General features: G+C 45.3%; 1 protein-coding gene across 2 annotated transcripts; it reads right to left on the reverse strand.

The window, feature by feature from the left end:
- Window positions 1-120: 120 nt before the first annotated feature.
- LOC137018340 (uncharacterized) lies at window positions 121-12,130 on the reverse strand. Of its 2 annotated transcripts, none has more exons than XM_067382942.1 (5): window positions 11,846-12,130; window positions 11,650-11,746; window positions 11,339-11,549; window positions 970-1,086; window positions 121-755 (listed from the first exon to the last, which is right to left on the reverse strand). In XM_067382942.1, exons 1-4 carry the CDS (start codon window positions 12,110-12,112, stop codon window positions 1,029-1,031), a joined length of 633 nt encoding a protein of 210 aa, XP_067239043.1. In that variant the 5' UTR covers window positions 12,113-12,130; the 3' UTR covers window positions 121-755; window positions 970-1,028. The 2 variants fall into 2 exon arrangements, with proteins under 2 accessions (XP_067239043.1, XP_067239042.1); XM_067382941.1 differs by having other exon boundaries at window positions 122-755; window positions 11,644-11,746.
- Between the last annotated feature and the right edge of the window lie 1,819 nt (window positions 12,131-13,949).

Consider the following 13,949-nt stretch of genomic DNA (forward strand, 5'->3'; position numbering starts at 1 on the left):
TTACATTTATGTGTGCTTTATTAAAATTATTATACAATTATCTATTATCTAAATGGGTTATGAAACAGCGGTTCTACAGATTATCCTATATTGGCACTTTGTGTTCTCAAGCATGCAAGAGTCACATACATGTCACTTTCCTCTAACCCTAGAATACCTTTATTCTTTAACAAGAGTTTGGAATAAAGTGACAAATACAAACAAAAATGGGCAAACAACCCTAATATATAAATATGTATATACGTATATTTTTTTACAAATGAACTCATAAAAAAAAAAATTGATGTTACATACATTTAGTCATTTATCAATGTTTATAGCAGTGACAAACCTTTGTCATTACAGTTTTATAGGTTCTGTTCTGAAGCCCATTACATCTTCACTAATATTTTTATTGAATGTGTGTTATAAATGATGCCAAGATCTAATTTGTACAACTGCATTTTTATTTTGCAGAACACATTCAGTTCTTGCCAAGACATTCCCTTAAATATTTGAGCAGAACTTTACTATTTTCAAGAAACATTTTTTCACATGCTGTACATTCTCACTATGAACACACTTTTTTCCTCTCACACTGAATGTTCATCTGAAACAGTGAAGTCAGGCTTTGAGAAGCGGCTCCAGTGTCCGGCTGCAGGTTCTGGAGGGTTGGGCCTGTTGATGGAAGACCTTCAGTTCATTCATGTAATGCTGGTACAGGCCATGCTGAGAACAACACCGTCAAAATGAGTTTTCAGCAGGGTGTCCACAGTCTAAAATGAGAACAGAATTATTGATATGACAAAATTATTATTATTTATTTTAAATCACATCACACTCCCATGGTATTTCTCATGCAATGTCCGAGTCATCGGTTGACTTTTATTATGTAAAAAAAAAAAAAAAAAACCCACAACATTTTGTCAATAGATATACTCTAAATAATCAGCGCATGGATGTATAACTTGAGTGTTTATCCCAACTTACTGTATATCAATGCCATTTTCCTGATGAAAAGGATTCACCCTTCTGAACTCTGGCCATCTTCAACTGACATATTCCCAATCTGCGCTTCCATCATAGTAGTGAGCAGCAAAGAGTGATCTACACATATTAAAAAAAAAAAAAAAACGAAAAAGATATATACAGTATTGAGGAGGCTCGAGTGATACATGTATTGGTTCTTAACATGTTCAGCTGACACAAAACATAAGCTGACAACACACTTATGCAATTTAATAATTGCATCCAACTGGTCAAAAGCAATGGACAACTCAACCAGAGGTCCCCAGCTAAACGTTTGGTTTGATTTATTTTTCTCTTCTGGTGAAAGAAATACATAAATGATGAATAAAGCCAAAATACTGAATGTCCTGGATGCATATTAACAGATTCACAGACAGGACTTAGATTAAGCCGGGATTAGGATTTAGTTCAATAAAAGCATTTAAGTAGCTTTTTATAAATGTGCCTTACTGGTGGCTCAAATAAAATTACTGTTGTGCATCTTAAACAAAACAATGGCAGTGACATATTTTAAGATCTGTCAGTGCAAGTTGCTTTCAGCTAAAACAGCTCAAACATGCATTTTAGTCTGGGACTAGGCTTAAGCCTTATATGTGGAACTGGGGGAAGTAGTATTAAAGATTTCTGAACATCCTTTTGGATTCTGGTTCCCATTCAGTCGGTCACGTTCGACGTACGTCGGACAGACCGACGAATAGGAATCTCGCTAGAGAGGCCAATCTACTTCGAGTGTAACTAAACGAGCCAATGCACATTGGCATGCAATCATATGCATCAGCTGCTCGCCTCGCAGCGCGGGTATATAATGAGCAGCAGGTGCGTTGCATCTTCAGCTTTTCGCTTCGGAGCCGAACGGTGTTGTTCCTGTTCTCTGCAAGCGAGTGTCTGCTAGAAGACGAGTCAAGCTTTTGGTTGAACTTCTCTTTTTTTCCGAGTGCGGGCGAACAGCACAGCAGCGGGGTCGACGTCCTCTCTTTTTCTGTTTCGTTTGCCGTTTTTGAGCAAATAGCTGTTTGACAGCGTCAGAAGGCTGTTCTCACGGCCGGTACGGTGCGCTTTTGAGCGCTGAAAAGCCGTTTTTACGGCTGGCAAGAGTGAGCGCCTTCAAAGAGAGAGAAAGCACATGACAGGCTGCACACAATCCCTGTCTGTGTTGCGGTGGCCGTTCCCCTGCGTGCTTCAGCACTTCTAAAAGAGTAAAGTCCCTGAAAGAGCTTACACAAGTAGATTCGCGTCTTTTTAAAGACGACATCCTACTTGTGTTTCTGGATGCGATCGTTCCTGTCCTCACTGACGGCCACGATCACCGTTTCGCATGTCTGGGCGCGTGCTGAAATGATGTTCGTGGGTGTTCATGTTTTCATATGAGAACATGATCACGTCGACACGCCGGTCGTGACTCTTCTTTCTCCGGGAAGCTTGAGTCCCCTCTGTTGTTGGCCAGCTGCCGCTTGTGTGTAAAAGCACAGCCGCGGCTCTGCCCGACACTCTGGGAGACCGCGGAGATCAGCGAGAGCAAACCTCTCGCTCCTCTGCGTGTCGTGTGCCGTCGAGCTGCCGGGCTGCAGCGCGGGTTGTCACGGCAACCCAGCGCTCGCTCGGCGCTCTAGATGCGCGGTTCCCTTGCGTAATCTCCATTGTAGCGCCCTCTCTGGTGCACCAGAAGAGGTCTACTTTGCTGATATGGCTTGGGTGACATGAGGTTGAGGGGTTCCTTCGGGGAACCAACCCCCTAGGGCCCCTCCCTCTCTAGCGCATTGCAAGCTGTGCAGTTTCTGGATTGGATTGCTGGTCCTTTTCATAGGGGAACCTAGCATTTCATTCAGAGCTCCAGCTGAGGGACAGACGTCGATTGCAGCATCGGAGAGAGTGCTGTTATGCTCTGGAAATGAGGGTGACGCTGCCCACTGTAATGGTGTGTGCTTATGCTGACTCAGATTCAGAGTTTACAGCCATGCTTTCCTGGGTCTTCCAGATGTGCATGGAAAACTTGGCAGTATGGGGGTATATTGGTGCCATAAATATGCAGATTGGCACCTTTGGCATTCCATAAGTTTTTCTCCTCTCACTACCCTCTTGGATGGGGTGGCTGTACACAGACCACACCCACCCTGCATGTGAGGCCAAGGCACTCTTTTTGCATGAGGGTAGTTCTGTGCTGGGGTTGAGCTGCGCTTGTTGACTAACCGTGATCAAAGTCACGGCGCAGGCCCTCAGCCAGACGATGTCCACCTCCGTGGTCCAGAAGTGCCCCCTGGCTTACCTGGTGAGGTGTGAGAGGTTGTCAAGCTAAATGCTTTCTCAATGCTCCCATCTTACGAGGTGGCCTTTCGGTGACACTGTCGAGGACTGAGCCCAGCGGTTCTCCTCAGTTAGTAGCGGATAGGGGAGCTTCCCATGACAAACCATTGAGTTCCTCTTGGGCCGCCCCTCAGTCTGCTAGTCGCCAAGGGTGTCGTCCCCTGCAAGAAACTCCGGCCCAGCAGGCTCTGCTGTATCCATTGCGGGGAGATGACGGCTCCCGTCTCTGCAGCTGTTTAACTGGTTGGTGAGAATCACCCCTGAGACGGGCGACCCAGAGATGGGTGGGGCTGCTCTTCCACCCCTGGAGGAGGGCCAGGTGGTAAATCCTTTATTGGGTTTGTTTCTGTTCCGCCACTGACCCAAGAGGCAGCGGTACCCAAATTTTAAAGAGCAGTTCCTCCATTTCCAGGTCTGAAGAGGGTTTGGAGAGCAGTGGGAGGAGAAAAACCTCACCACTCTCATCCCCCTCTTCTGTCGCCAGCGGACAGCAGCGAGCAGCGGGCAGCCAAAGCCTCAACTGCTCCCTCTGTCCATCCGTGGAGCCAGGTAAGTGTTGCCTAGCACACTGTGACGCCGCTTCGGGCCGCCTCACAAAGAGAGCCCCCCGAGCCGCGTCCCTGTGTTCCACCTCGCTGCCCTGCTGCGGGTACACCGGTGGTCCCTTTGGTCCTGCTTGTACGGTCTCTGCGAGCCGGGTTAGCGCTCCCCAGTCCGTCTCGCTGGCTCCTTCGGACCATCAGGGTCGGCTTTGCGATTCAGTTCGCCCGGCTCCCACACCCAAGTTCAGGGACGTCCTCTTCACTACAGTGAAAGATGCCGATGCCCCTGTCCTGCGTGCGGAGATCGCAGTCCTACTGGCGAAGGACGCGATAGAGCCGGTCCCTCCAGCCGATTTGAGGTCGGGGTTCTACAGCCCCTACTTCATTGTACCCAGGAAAAGCGGCGGGTTACGACCGATCTTGGACCTGCGAGTTTTGAATCGGAGCCTCCACAAGCTACCATTCAAAATGCTCACGCAGAAACGCATTTTCGAGTGCATCCGTCCCCGAGATTGGTTTGCAGCGATTGACCTGAAGGACGCGTACATCCATGTTTCAATTCTTCCGCGACACAGGCCATTCCTGAGATTCGCGTTTGAAGGTCGAGCATATCAGTACAGAGTCCTACCCTTCGGGCTGGCCCTGTCTCCCCGCGTCTTCACGAAAGTCGTGGAGGGAGCCCTTGTTCCCATGAGAGAACGGGGTGTTCGCATTCTCAACTATCTCGACGACTGGCCTAGCACAGTCCCGGGATCAGTTGTGCAAACACAGGGATTTGGTGCTCAGACACCTCAGCCAGTTGGGGCTTCAGGTCAACTGGGAAAAGAGCAAACTCGCCCCGGTGCAGAGGATCTCTTTTCTCGGTATGGAGTTGGATTCGGTCGAGCAGATAGCACGCCTCACAGAGGAACGTGCTCGGTCAGTGTTGAACTGCCTGAATACATTCAATGGCAGGACAGCGGTCCCACTGAAGTTCTTTCAGAGGCTCCTGGGGCATATGGCGGCTGCTGCGGCTGTAACACCGCTCGGTCTGCTTCATATGAGACCGCTTCAGCACTGGCTTCACGGCCGAGTCCCGAGATGGGCGTGGCAGCGCGGCACATTCCGGGTGCCAATCACTCAGGAGTGCCGCCGAACCTTCAGTCCGTGGTCGGACCCCTTGTTTCTTCGGGCAGGAGTGCCCCTAGAACAGGTGTCCCGGCATGCTGTGGTGTTCACAGATGCTTCTGCCACCGGCTGGGGTGCCACGTAATACGGGCATGCAGTCTCAGGGGTTTGGACGGGACCCCATCTGCATTGGCACATCAATTGCCTCGAGTTGCTGGCAGTACGCCTTGCTCTGAGCCGCCTCAAAGGCCTGCTTCAGGGCAAGCATGTACTGGTCCGTATGGACAACACTGCGACCGTTGCGTACATCAACCGTCAAGGTGGTCTACGCTCCCGTCGCATGTCACAACTTGCCCGCCATCTCCTCCTGTGGAGTCGGAAGCATCTGAGGTCGCTTCGCGCCATTCATGTCTCCGGTGTGCTCAACCGTGTGGCCGACGAGCTATCACGAGCTGCGCTGCCAGGAGAGTGGCGACTCCACCCCCAGGTGGTTCAGCTGATCTGGAGAGAATTTGGAAAGGCTCAGGTAGACCTGTTTGCCTCACCAGAAACCTCCCACTGCCAGTTGTTTTACTCTCTGACCGAGGGGACACTCGGGACAGATGCACTGGCTCACAGCTGGCCCCGGGGCCTGCGCAAATATGCGTTTCCCCCAGTGAGCCTACTTGCACAGACCCTGTGCAAAGTCAGGGAGGACGAGGAGCAGGTCTTGTTATTTGCGCCTTACTGGCCCAACCGGACCTGGTTCCCAGAACTCTCACTCCTCGCGACAGCCCCTCCCTGGCCCATCCCTCTGAGGAAAGACCTTCTTTCTCAGAGACGGGGCACTCTTTGGCACCCGCGTCCAGACCTCTGGAAACTCCATGTCTGGTCCCTTGGACGGGATGCGGAGGTTCTAGGTGACTTACCCCCTGAGGTACTTAACACCATCACTTCGGCACGTGCACTGTCTACGAGACGTGCTTACGCCTCCAAAGTGGAACCTGTTCGTCGAGTGGTGCTCTTCTCGCCGGGAAGACCCCCGAAGATGCTCGATCAGAGTCGTGCTTTCCTTCTTGCAGTAGGGTTGGAGCGTAGGCTGTCCCCCCTCCACCCTCAAAGTCCATACTGCTGCTATATCCGCTTACCACGACCACTTAGATGGCAAATCTGTTGGTCAGCACGACCTGGTCATCAGGTTCCTTAGGGGGGCGAGACGGTTAAATCCTTCTCGTCCCCTCTCCATACCCTCTTGGGACCTCACTCTGGTGCTGAGAGCACTTCAGATTGCTCCCTTTGAGCCTTTGCTGTCAGCAGACTTAACCCTCTGGAGTCTGAGGCTGATTTGGGGCCTGGAGAACTTTTGACATGCCCTGACATTTGTGCTTTTTTCAGTTGTTCATAAACATATTAATGGAAAAAGTGTCATTACACTGTATTCAGCACAAACTAGGCTACAATAATATGTGAGGAACATGTATGTACATGTTTGTGTTTTTGAAGGAATGACATTTATGCGTGGTTATTGAAAAAACAAAAAACTTAAGTCACTGAAATAAGGCCAAAAAAAGTATAATAAATCTGTGTTCATAAGACTTTAGGGTATTGGAGGTTGTAGACTAGAGTTTTTGCTTCAAAATTATGTAAAAATGATGCTGCCTACTCCTTCATATAAAACAATATATTGATTTAGTTTTTGTAAGACACTTTTTGCCAAGAAACACAGTATGCGAGGAGGCGTGAATCACCACTGAAAATGGGCCATTCTCACCTGAGAAGACAAAAGAATTGGATAGTAATGAGCTGAAATGACTTGCATATTAATGAGGCATTTCAGTCAGGTAGGCTGTGAAAAAAAGTCTCAAAAAAATGTCTCAAGCTCATTATGATATATGAAACATACAGAAAAATATTATTACAATATAAAGTAATGGTTTTATATTATACTTTAAAATTTTATGTATTTCTGTGATGCAAATAGTCTGAATATAGACTTTTAGTTTAAAAGCATGCACATTTGGAGAAATATTGGATTCTCATATGCTTATGTCAATTTTCTATACAGAGGAGTTATATTTATTTAATATTCACTGTCATTACTATGAGCGCTGGTGTTTTCAATTCATCCTTGAAGTCGGAGGGCGCTCTATGCATTTTTAGTCCACAAATTCATCTAAAAGAAGAAGAGGCTATTCCATGAATGGAGTTTCCAATTCATACAGCAGCAGGAGGGCGCTAAAGAAACAAAAACTCATCTAAACTTCATCTGTAGAAGACAAGTAAACAGGAAGTAACTGCATGTCTTCTAGAGATCGCTAACCATGACTTTTACATCCAGATAAACACTTTTCAAGACAATAAATACACGATTGAGATACTGAATGCATGTATTGACTGAATTAGCGTCTGAATAGAGCTGGCTCCGTGGGCGTGGCCGCATTAGCAGATAATGAGCTGAATCACGGATTTCTGACATGGCTCTCTTTTCATACAGATTACATAAACACAGAAGGTTTGTTTTCGATTTGACTTACATGATTTAAAACCTGACATCTTAACGTTTTTTTAGACATAAGTGTAATTTTTTTGTCATTAGTATTCACTAAGTTACAGTTCATTTTCTGAGAACTATCAGATTGGAGTTCGTTCAGAGGGAGATGAGAGATCACGCATCATGTTAGTTTTCTTTATTTTACAAAAAGCACAACATTCTGTTTTTACTCTGAGTGTACACAAATGAAAGAAGATAGTCCACAGATTAAAATGGTGTATAACTCTTAATTGTATGTGCAACATTGACGGAGTATTTTGAGTCTCTTTCACACTGATAAGAAAAAAACCACGGTGGTATCGCCGGCGATACCGTCAGACCTCAGAGTGTTAAAGATTCTGTCTATGAAGACTTTGCTGCTGGTGGCATTGGCCTCCATCAAGAGGGTAGGGGACCTGCAGTCATTTTCGGTCGACGAATCGTGCCTGGAGTTCGGGCCGGGTGATAGCCAGGCCGGGGTCTTAGTACCACGTGGCTATGTGCCCAAGGTTCCTACCACTCCCTTCAGGGACCAGGTGGTGAGCCTGCAAGCGCTGCCCTCGGAGGAGGCAGACCCAGCCCTGGCTTTACTCTGTCCAGTCCGCGCTTTGCGACTGTACATAGACAGAACCTAAAGCCTCAGGACCTCAGACCAGCTCTTGTCTGTTATGGAGGCCAGCAGAAGGGAAAGGCTGTCTCCAAGCAGAGGATGGCCCACTGGATAGTGGATGCCATCGCCCTGGCTTACCAAGCTCAGGGTGTGCCCTGCCCGCTCAGGTTGCATGCTCACTCCACGAGAGGTGTCGCATCCTCCTGGGCGCTGGCTCGTGGCGCCTCGCTGACAGACATTTGTAGAGCTGCGGGCTGGGCGACACCTAACACGTTCGCTAGATACTATAGCCTTCGTGTCGAGCCGGTCTCCTCCCATGTTCTCGCCACAGGTCAGAGGCACGGAGAGGCCCCGGCTTAGTGTCGGCTTGCTGCGCTACATGCGCTTCTTTTCTCCAGAGAGTCCCTACAAGGCAGACCCTGTCGAGTCCTCCGATATCCCTTCGGCAGCCGACGTGGCGGAGCGCCTGGCGCCAGGCCTATACTCCGTTGTATCCTTGAGAACCGGGTTTAGGCTGGGTTCCATATGTGTGACCCTACGGGGATCCCATATGGTTGGTTCCACGGTTGCTCCTAAACGAAGCCCGTGTCTTTCCCTCTGGGAGAACCTACCCTTCATCGGGTTGGAGTCACCCCAGCTCTTCCATATGTAGCACAGCCCTACAGGGTTAGTCCATATGTACTTCTCCACATAACTCCTTCGGGGAAGGATGTGGCTTCCGCAGCGTTCCTTTCCCAGCGAAGGGTACGCTTTCCCAGCGTTATCCAATAGTCTCACTGAATGGGTTTTGGGGAACAGCAGTGATCGACTCTCTCTGTGTTAGCCCTGTCCCACCATCCTCAGGCAAGGGGGTTCAGGTGGCTTGCAACAGAGCGCTGGAAGGGGGCAGCTCCTGTGGCGCTTTGGTAGGGATTCCTATTCGTCGGTCTGTCCGACGTACGTCGAACGTGACCGACTGAATGGGAACGTCTCGGTTACAAAGGTAACCCTCGTTCCCTGAAGGAGGGAACGGAGACGTACGTCCCGTCGCCACAGTCGCTGTACCCCGCTGATGCTGCCGCCTATCCGGTTCGGCTCCTCAGCGAAAACCTGAAGATGCAACGCACCTGCTGCTCATTATATACCCGTGCTGCGAGGCGAGCAGCTGATGCATATGATTGCATGCCAATGTGCATTGGCTCGTTTAGTTACACTCGAAGTAGATTGGCCTCTCTAGCGAGATTCCTATTCGTCGGTCTGTCCGACGTACGTCTCCGTTCCCTCCTTCAGGGAACGAGGGTTACCTTTGTAACCGAGACGTTCTTAAACGTTTTTTTTTTTTCAAATTTTAATTTTCAAGGCCCAATGTTGTTCATTTCCAGAGATACGGGACGCGGTAACATGTAGTCACGATACTGCATATTTGAAATCTTGGTAGCTACAGAAGCAGTTAAAATCTCTTCCAAATATTCTGAAACCAATTCAAATATAGATTCTTATAATACACTTTGAGAATGTGTAGGTCTCATCTTGACTATATAAGTGTATTTTTGGCACTCAGAGAGGTATATTCTTTGCAATCGTTTTGATAGACAAACAAGATACATTTCTATTCTTCAGACATTCTCCTTTTAAATGCAATTTCTATTCTTCAGACATTCTCCTTTAAATGCAATAAGTATCAGCTGTATGCAAAGCTGTATACTCACATTTGATTTTTGCCCATTGAAAATGGGTAAAATTCAACCATTTGAACATGGGGCCACATTCTATGGATTTACAGGACAGAGGTCAGGACAGAGGTCTCCAAACTTGGTCCTTGAGGGCCACTGTCCTGCAGAGTTTAGCTCCAACCAGTTCCAACACACCTGCTTGAAAGTTTCTTGTATGCCTAGCGAGACCTTGATTAGCTGGTTCAGGGGTGTTTAACTGGGGTTGGAGCTAAACTTTGCAGGACAGCGGCCCTCCAGGACCAAGTTTGGAGACCTCTGATATAGGGCCTGGTGACTGAATGAAATATAGATTTCAAAAGAAACGTTTGTTAAGAACCAGAATTTAAAAGGATATTAAGAGATCTTTAATATTCCTTGCGTTATAACAAACAAAAAAAAAAAAAACACATTCCATATATTTGAACCGTCTTCATTGGCATATAATGCAACAAAGATTGAGAAAGAAAACAGATTTAATAATAAACCTACCGATCTCTGTGTAAAAATAAAATAATGATACTGCCATCTTTTTAAAGTCATTTTTACCCCCCTGTAATCTGCCTCTAGTATTAGGTGAAAATGGTTATTTTGACCCCCCTCTACAAAATAGAGGATTACTCCGTAAATATACATCCATCATATTAAATATTTTGGCTTTCATCACCATTTATGTTTATCTTCCATCAGAAAAAAAAAATATTAAATTCAAATTTTAAGACGGGAAAATTTGAACCCAACTGCACTAAATGTCAACTGCGATATTTGAAGAGATGGACTACATGCAGTGCTCAAGGGCTCCAAGAGGGCTTCTTCAAAAGGCTTATAAATCATACAGAATTAGTTTTTTTAAAAAGTAAAAATGTGCACAGTTTTCTGTGATGGTAGGTTTAGGGGTAGGGGTAGTGTAGGGGATAGAAAATACGATTTTTACAGTATAAAAACCATTACGCCTATGGAATGTCCCCACAATTCACAAATGTGTGTGTGTGTGTGTGTGTGTGTGTGTGTGTGTGTGTGTGTGTGTGTGTGTGTGTGTGTGTGTGTGTGTGTGTGTGTGTGTGGACACTGAATGTTTGATAGCAGTCTATAACAGTCTTCTAAAATCTTTAGAAAGTTCTACACAGTCGGAGCCAATAGCCTCATAGGCAATGGGTGGTGAGTTTGAGTCCCGGCTCGGGAACCTTTTCCGATCCCATTCTACACAGGTTCTACAAGATGGGATGGCATGAGTGTGAGTAATCAAATGAGAAATAAATACTTTTTTTAATTTAACAGTTTGGAATCTGTTGTTAATTTTATCCTTTAGTAATATAATAATGTACGAACTGACAAGGTTCTCTGTATAGTTTAAAGCTTCAGTTGATTTTTCTTCTTTCATTTAAAAAAAATAAATAAAATAAAAAAGTACATATACTTCACCTGAGTTATATACAAGTGAATCGATATTGAATCGGAATCAAATCTAAAGCGCGTGAATTGAAATGGAATCATACTCATTATGCAGATTAGTAAGATTTTACACATCTCCAATTGACCATCACCTGCAACAATGTATTTGACACAAACTTACGTTTCACTGTCCTGTTGACTGACATCAGACTCGTACGTGAAATCGGACACTGCCGATTCCTCTGTGCTGCTCGACCAGGTCTCGTCGATCTCTTCTTCTTTAATGCGCGGCCTTTTGCTCGTTGGAGAAGACGTTACATCGAGGACGGTGCCAAGATGCTCCATAGTGCAGGACATACCAATAGAGAGGGACGGAGGTTTCACCTGGACCGCTGAAATTTCAACACAAAAAAAATCCTCAAACCAGTGGAACAGACATAGAGAACTCACAACTAGCCAATTAACGTTAGTAGAATATAACTTTGCCTTTACTCCGTCGTTTGGGCTTTGGGATTGAACGCGCCGCCTGCACTGCAGTGCTCTTTAAAGATTTGGGGGAACACTGGCATCCCACATCCCGTGTAGGTGGCTGTCGGACGGATGAAGCACACGAAACATCAAAACGGCATTTCACAACCTCTAAGTAAAAACGTTATACGATTGTTTCTAGGTAGCTCATTTTACTAACCTTCACACTCGGTGACGCTCCGACTGTGTACACAGACGGGATAGCCGTGTTTGACAAGAGCAGGAGCTTGACGAACCCCATTTCATGCTGTCGAAAATTCTTAAAGCTTTCCTGCGTAAAGTGCCGGGCACACAAACGCGTGTTTTCCGTTATCCCTCCTTCGTCAAAGTGTAAAAATTCGAGCCAACGGGCACGCAGCCATGGGATTTTGGGGATAGGGAAGAGGGTTTGAGGAGGGGAACAACCTAAAATACACCTCATCACCATGTTGTTGTTGTTGTTGTTGTTGTCTTCTACTACTACTACTTACTTGGTTGTCAAACCAACTGTTGGTGCATTTCCGCCACCTACTGGGATGGAGTGTGAAGGAAAAAGACCAAAAAATAAATATTATAATACAATGCATTTATTTTATACAGCTTAAACTACCATTATATACTCTATAAGAATGTTTCAGAATGTTGTCATTTCTAGCATTTTTGGTATGTTTTTGTTCAATTTTTCAGCCGTCATGTCATGTACTACTACATATTTACTGTCAACGGTTTAAATTCTGTGATCTGCATTACCCAACTGGTTAAAAATATTTAGCCTAAATTGTTTCCTATCATTTGCCAGTGATGAAGAAGACACTTCACAAACAAACAGCACAGCACTTAACAAAAGTGAACATTGTAAAAAAAAAAAAAAAAAAAAAAACAAAACAAAAAAAAAAACACCACATTACAAGAGCAGACCTACCATAATCAATGTTGTGGAAAGATACTTTTAAAAGTAATTATTGCACATATTGTTACTCCCTAAAATGTAACCAATTTAGTTACTTTTTATGGAAAGTAATGCATTACATCACTTTTGTGTTACTTGTTCTCACCTGACCAAAGAAAAAAGAAAAAAAATCTATTTTTGGCAAATGCAAATGCCTTTTCACAAATCAAAAGTGCAAAAGGAAATGGAAATTAATGTCTGTACAGTATGGACACAGCTCAAACAAACATTTTTCAGCTGTGCTGCTATTCTGGATTGCAGAATAGAATAGAATGAAAGTGAAATTTAGCCCTTCAATAATAACATGAGGTACGTGAATTTGCTAACTATTGAGTTGTATGATAAATAAAGTATCATGGAAAACCACATGGTTTAATAATGATTTTCTATTATGGTAATAATACCCCTTTTGGAGATGATTGTTTTATGACAATCATATATTTATTCTTATTACAGCTGCCTTTTTCTTACATGTAGCAAACTTTTGATGTGTACATTGTGTAATTAACTATTTTCTCTTAAGTATTTTTTGAGGAGTAGTATTTTATCTAGCTACATTTGAGAAGTTTGCCTAAAACTGGTTGTTTTGCAAAACTAGCCACTTCCACTAAGATTTGATGAACTTTAGGTTGTGTTTCTGCTCAAAATACAGTAAAACATAATTCTTTTCTGCAAAGCCCCACAACCTCTAGGGGCAGTTTCCTGGACAGAGATTAAGCCCATTCCTAGACTAAAATGGCATTTTAAATGAGATTAACAGAAATCTGTTTTTTCTGTTGTGAATTTGAATAGTCCTAGACTTAGCCTAGTCTAGAGTTTAATAAGTTGATTCCTGGAGGAAGATCAGGGCTACTCCAAGACTAAATTGAGGCTTAAATTAAACCTAATTTATATACCAGGATTTCTATAATGCCAAAAGTTTTGGGACATCTGCCTCTAAGTGCACATGAACTTTAATGACATCCCATTCTTAATCCATAGGGTTTAATATGGAGTTGGCCCACCCTTTGCAGCTATAACGGCTTGAACTCTTCTGGGAAGGCTTTCCACAAGGTTTAGGAGTGCGTTTATGGAATCTTTGACCATTCTTCTAGAAGCGCATTTGTGAGGTCAGGCAGTGATGTTGGCGAGAAGGCCTGGCTCACAGTCTCCGATCTAATTCATCCCAAAGGTGTTCTATTGGGTTGAGTTCAGGACTCTGTGCAGGCCAGTCAAGTTCCTCCACACCAAACGCGACTCATCCGTGTCTTCATGGACCTTGCTTTGTGCACTGGTGCGCAGTCATGTTGGAACAGGAAGGGGCCATCCCCCAAACTGTTCCCACAAAGTTGGGAGC

The sequence above is a fragment of the Chanodichthys erythropterus genome, chromosome 4 (assembly GCF_024489055.1).
Source record: "Chanodichthys erythropterus isolate Z2021 chromosome 4, ASM2448905v1, whole genome shotgun sequence".
Lineage (NCBI taxonomy): Eukaryota > Metazoa > Chordata > Actinopteri > Cypriniformes > Xenocyprididae > Chanodichthys > Chanodichthys erythropterus.